At 43.6% G+C, this 6033-nt stretch overlaps 1 protein-coding gene and 1 long non-coding RNA gene across 2 annotated transcripts in view; one reads left to right on the top strand and one right to left on the bottom strand.

Moving 5' to 3' along the window:
• LOC109297389 overlaps positions 1-6033 on the top strand; it is a 788954-nt gene that overhangs the window by 441584 nt on the left and 341337 nt on the right. The gene's annotated exons all lie outside the window — the stretch shown is intronic.
• Positions 530-6033, bottom strand: part of ABCA1 (ATP binding cassette subfamily A member 1) — a 168283-nt gene continuing 162779 nt past the window's right edge. Inside the window, exons 47-50 of the mRNA XM_019517098.1 lie at positions 4787-4890; positions 4531-4623; positions 3810-4053; positions 530-3260 (exon numbers count right to left, since the gene is read on the bottom strand). Of these exons, the coding sequence (XP_019372643.1) occupies positions 3120-3260; positions 3810-4053; positions 4531-4623; positions 4787-4890 (582 nt within the window). The 3' untranslated portion in view covers positions 530-3119. The remainder of the gene's footprint in view (positions 3261-3809; positions 4054-4530; positions 4624-4786; positions 4891-6033) is intronic.

Here is a 6033-nt window from a genome sequence, read left to right as displayed (position 1 = left end):
AAACAACAGGATCAAGACTTGAACAGGCAGGGGAAGCAAACTAGGAGCTGCAAAAATAGATCCCATTACAGACAGCATAAAGTGCTTGGAATGAAGGACCAACTCTATCTCCTGGGAGAGGAGAAGCAAAAACACCAACAACTTTATCCTGGGGAAAATATAACATGTAGAGTCCTAGTTGAAATACAATTAGGGAAGCAACAATTTATTAACAGCACAACAAGTGGTAACATTGTTTCAAATCAGTAAAATGCCCTCAGTGTAATCTATTTTTAGAGCTGTTCACAGTCATAACATATGTGGCACTTGGGATCATTTCAACTGACACCCAGCTAGAAGGGCAGGAAAAAAAACAACTGAAATAACTTAAGTGAGCAACTGACTGAGCAGCATGCGAGAACTGCAATGTCTGTATGCCACGTAGATCAAAACAGAACAAAAAAGCCTTGCCACATTTATGGTTTTGCCAGGGACTGAAAAGCTGTCAAACAATTTGGCTATCCTCAGTATTTAGCACAACTCTTCTTTGTGTCACAGAATCCAGGTTATGCCTCAGTTTGCTAATGCCACAGTAGCAGTAGGGTTCTCCAAGACTCCTTTTTGGCAGGGTTAAGAGAGAGAATCACATAGTAAATACCCTTGCTGTGGCATATGAACCAGTACAGCAAGAAACTGCAACCATTTATATGGACCTAAATGCAAATACTTCCACCCTTGCCTTTCGGCCCCAATTCCCGCTGAACTCACCAGTAAGACACCATGGCTGGACTGAACCCATAACTTCAGTTGTTCCTGGTCAGATTGTGACTTAATGGCTACTGCAATAGTGGTTTTCAGTGGTGTTAATACAGCATATGTTCCTTATTCATATGGTGAAGGATTGGGCCTACTATTTCTGTAAAGCGCAGTGTATATTAATCTCCTAGCTCCTTTGTGGGGATGCTTTAGGGCAGTCTCAAACTGAGTCCTTGTGGGTATGCTATGAGAAGTGAGGTATGCCTTCTACTTCTCTCCTCTCTCCCTTTAAAACAGTATTTTACATTTAAAAATATAATACAGTATGAAAAAGGCACTTTGGCAGAGCCACAGATTAGCTCTTCTTTAATGCCAGGGCAGGATACAGTGAGGATAATGCTAAGAAATTAGCATTTTATGTATTAAATTGAAGTTGTCAACGATCCCAAATGTATGTGGAGGTCTATACATAAAAATTGCATTACCTAATGGTGCTAGGTAGTGTGTTTCAGTTTCTGTCACTTTTCATATGTCTTAAAAGATTCTGGGGGAATTCCAGAAAAACATCTAACCAGTGAACTACTCTTCTGGTAGATGAGCACAACGAGCTAAAACAGAACTTCTGCATGTGCTAACAGGATAGGCTCAGCAAAGGACACAAGGCACATGAACAAGGCCAGTCAGTAGCACTGCTCATGTGCTTTAAGTTAAATCTGTTCCTGAACCTAGGCCTAAGTGTTGAAGCAAGGCTAAGGTGCCTGCTGAATCCATTACTGGAAACATGTTCCTCATGCCCTAGAGAGAACTCCTGTTTAGCAAGAGGACAGTCAGCCATTCTCACCATTAAAAAAAAATTCTTGCTCTGGGAAGGTCTGAGTCTCAGAATATCAATGGATATCCCAATGACTAGCTGTTCAGGGGAAACTTTTAAAAAGGTGCTTTTTCCCCACAAACAAGAGCTAGGGATCAGATAATAACTAAAACACAGAAATTGTGTTTCTGTAAAATTACAGAATATTACAGAAGCTGAAACAGTAATCATGTCATCTCCACATAGGAAAATCTGAGGTGAACTTATAGTAACTGAGCCCAGGGATCACAGTAACTGCTAGAACACAAAACCTGGAACTTGCACAGATCTCATTACATATCTATAACAAAACTAGCACTGAAAAGAGACAAAGCATAAATACAGTGATGCAGGCATAATGTAACAAACTACACTATGGCTACACAGATCAGATGGAAGCATTTTCATACCTTAATCTTGCTACCTATTTACGGTCATAAATAATACTGTTTAAAAAAAATCTACATCTCTTCTGGTTCTGGTTTAACTGGTTTGGCAAAGCCAGAATTGGCAACACATTTTTGCTAAGCAATAACAACTTTAGATGCTGGGTACCTTTCTGATACCAAGCAGGCATGAAAGAGCAGATAGTGCACATCAGAACAATAGGCAATTTGCTCATGGCACTAGCAGCATATGCAGCCAGTGAGACTGTGGCTGTGGTCTAGTCCCTAGTTTTGCTTCTCACCCACTGCTCTCCACCAGGTGCTCATGGAGCTGCTGCAGTACCTTAAAAAGGAATGGGAAAGCACTTGTTTACATAAAACCCCAGGTAAGAAGTAGGTGATTAGTCACAATGCTGGTGGGACAGTCCCTTACCTTTTGCAAAGGTTGGAGTTTTGTGAGCTGCCATCCACTGCAGCAGATGGCGAGGGATGGGCTAGTGAATCCACGTCTACCATCTAAGTACAGTATTGCTTTGCAGCCTATGATTATCACTGATTGACCAACACAAGCCTTGAAAGAGGAGCTAATTAGATGTGTTTTTCACAAAATAAGGCCATGGCACTGGGGCGTTTGGTGACTTCTGGTCACTGGCTGTTTTGGTGCATTCATTGCCAGCAATGGATGCAGCACCACGGAATTTACACTCCTGACATGAAAAAGGATTGAAAGAGTAAATGTGCATGCCAAAAATATATCAATAAATAATCACTGGCCATGATTCCTCAATGAGCTATGGTTGCAACCCTAGTAAAAAAAATTAAAAAGATGGGTAAGAACAAAACAGTATGGTTGAAAGCCCACAGCCTCCAGTGGGTGCCATACTACAGTTTCACAGAGTTAGGCTGTAATAAACAAGATTCAAGTCTTTCACTTGAGAACAGTACAACAAGGCAACGACTCTGGGAGGCACTGCCTCTGTAATGGAATTTTTGTTTTCATTGCATTGAATTGCATTGCATTGAATGGTTATCAGTAGAGTGTCCAGTTTGTTTCTTTCCTCCTGCGTTTCCCCTTGGGAATATCCTATCCCATGCAAAGGAAGGCTGCTTTTCTCTTTTGCTTGTCTGGTCCGTGCAGACACAGTGGCTCACACACAACTTTCTTTCACCTTCTCATCTTGCAGAAAGGAATTTAGCTTTGCAACATCCACAACAGTCTGGTGTTTGTGCAATGACAAGTCCTTTGTGTGGTCATCGTCACTTTGGTCCTTGGCAAAGTTTACAAATACCTGCAAGAGAAAAGGAGGGCCAATGGTCCCTTTTGGGTTCTGCTTTGTATAGGATACTTTACAGGATCCATGTTTGCCATGGATTTTTTTCTACTCTTATTGAAATAAGGGAAAAAGTTCTTCCTTTAGCTTCAGTGGCATGATGGCTGGGCCCCCCAATATCTACCTCCTCCCTTTTTAGAAAGGAAAAAGGCTGAGGTGGGGGATCTCAAGCCTAAAAACTTGGCTACCTTCTCAGTTGCTCTGTCACCTCCACGCACTGTGTTGGCTTCACCTGTCTGAAAGGTACTTTGGAACAAACTCTCCTTTCAGCCCAAACCCACTCCGTGTCCTCTCTTCCAACCTCTGGTCTCTCCTCTTGCCTTTCAGCCTTCTCTCCCACTGGCCCCAAGACCTGGAACAGCCTCTTGCTGCCTCTTTGCCAAGAATCTTTGAAAACTCTTTCCTAGAGAAGTCTTTCCCTACAGACTGCCGATCCTTTCTAGGGAGTTTATTCAGGGATTCTTGTAATGAGAAGAGAATTTGGCTCACAGCCTATAGGAAACTTACTTGGTCAAGTGTAGTCTGAGAAACGGAGTAGTCTTCTATGTGGAGTCTCTTCTTGTTCTGAGACAAGACACTGAATATCCTGGCCAGGGAGGATGGCGAGGATGGGAGCTGGTACTGAAGCATGTTTCGATGCTTCTCCTTCAGAACGCTGCCTGGGAACGCAAGCCCGAAGAAGTCCTGCACAGGCGTCAGGTCGGGGTTTGCTCCCGCTATCCGCACGATGATGGTGTAGCCATCTCCAAACCTGAAAGCAGAGTGAGAAACACAGGAGGGTGGGCAAGCTGCTTTCCAAGAACAGGAGGCACTCAAAATACAGGGCCATCTCCTGAAGCCTGAAAAGCAACAAAACTGGGGGCCTGGCAGCAGAGTAGTAGAGGGGGGTTACAACAGCTGCAGAGGTATGAGTTGGAGCCTCACTCTGGACTTGGGTGACAGCAGCCTTCAGTCAATCCAGCTGTCAATGGGCACGTGGTTATTTAGGCTGGGGAGTCAAAGACAGCAGCTGGATGTGCCGCTGTCCACACCATTCCTTTGTGTGCCACTGGCTATAGAAAATGGTGTCCAGTGGGCTGTTCAGCTAAGGCTGGCCTTTGACTTGGAAAAGCAACAAGAGTAACACAGTAGGAGAAAGACCAATTCCTCACCCAATAGTTGAGAACACAACAGAATACAGGCTACTCCCCTTACAGTTCTGTGGCAGAAGCAAATTAAAGGCAGTCACCTGTTCTTCAGATGCTGGACGCTTCCCAGACACCTGAACCGCCCATTGACCATTATTGCCATTCGAGTACACAGGGCTTCACATTCTTCCATGCTGCAGGCAAACAAAACAACATTTAGCCCCGGACAAGGCAAACACTTACTGAGATCACCCATCTGTCTTTGCAGAAACATAGCAACTTAACTGAAAATGAACCTAGACCCCATCAAAGCAGACCAACATGAGTAGACACACTGCTATAATGAGCACTACGTGCCTGTGAGATGTCAGCACCACTGATCTGCCCTCCTTGATGACACTCAGAGCACAGTTCCAAAGGAAGCGTCGTGCTTTGGGATCCATTCCTGTGGTTGGCTCATCCTGCAGATGACATTTGATAAATCATGTTATGTAGTAGCCCATTAGTGATACACATTGTAATCCTGTAGGAAGTAACTGAGTGGAGAAGAAGAAAATGGCAGGGAAGCCTTTTCCTTTTCTTTTTAAAATTTAAAAGCGTGATACTTCCCTCTGTAATTGAAGTTAGGGGGAAAAATTTTTTAGATCTGCTCTATAAATGGTCCCAAACTGGGGAAAAAATGTTGTGAAGATTGTTGTCCTTCCTCCTCTCAGATTATGAAAATCTGAAATTTTACCAAATTTCGAAATATCACAGGACACTTAGCTACTGAAACCAGCTAAGGCAGAATGGGTAGCCCTTTTTCTTCATCTGTCATAGATCACGTACTGTATTCACTCCCCCTTGTCTGCTACCCCACCCCACTGCAACCCCTTCCCCCTCTCTTTACCGTCAGACTCTGCTGTTACTGAGCACATGGAAGTGAGGGGCAAATTTGAAAACACTGACCTTGACATAAACATACCTGTAGTAATTTGCATATACGCAATTACTAGTTATCCACAGACTTAGTTCTGATGCATTTTACCTTTTTTTTTAAACTGCTGCAAGTTTTAACACAGCTACTCCATAAACACACTTTTAAGCAACATTTTTTTTTTTACCTACTTATATACTTTTTTTTTTTAATTTGTATCCGAGGCCAAATTAGTCAAAGCTAATTCCAAATCCAACAGTCCAGAACCACAAGTGGCCCTACTACTGGCAAACGTCCTCCATTCACACCTGGGGCTTCAGATGTTTCCAAAACCTTTGGTGGGCATCCTGCTTGCAGGCCCAAGCCCTGGGGCTTGGGATTCAGATGCTCCTGAATTTTGCTTGCCCTTAGCCATAAGGCTCTTGGAGCAAGCAAGGGAGGAGGCTCCCATTTCCATAAACTGGGCTGAAAGCCACTGCACCTCAATGGGTACTGAACCACACCCAGAAAGCAGTTCTCCTGCAAAGCAATTCAGGAAAACTACTTTCTTGGATATAGATACATGGTATTTCCCCTGCCAGGTTAAGAAGCCGTTGCGCTTGATCTGAGCCTTATATACAGTATACGCTATGCTAGATATTAGTCCACCTGTGATGGGCCGGCGTCAGGGATGATGCTCAAGGGCAAC

This window comes from Gavialis gangeticus, unplaced genomic scaffold, assembly GCF_001723915.1.
Source record: "Gavialis gangeticus isolate Ggan-Ray unplaced genomic scaffold, GavGan_comp1, whole genome shotgun sequence".
Classification (NCBI taxonomy): Eukaryota; Metazoa; Chordata; order Crocodylia; family Gavialidae; genus Gavialis; species Gavialis gangeticus.
This window is presented reverse-complemented; position numbering and strand designations above follow the sequence as displayed.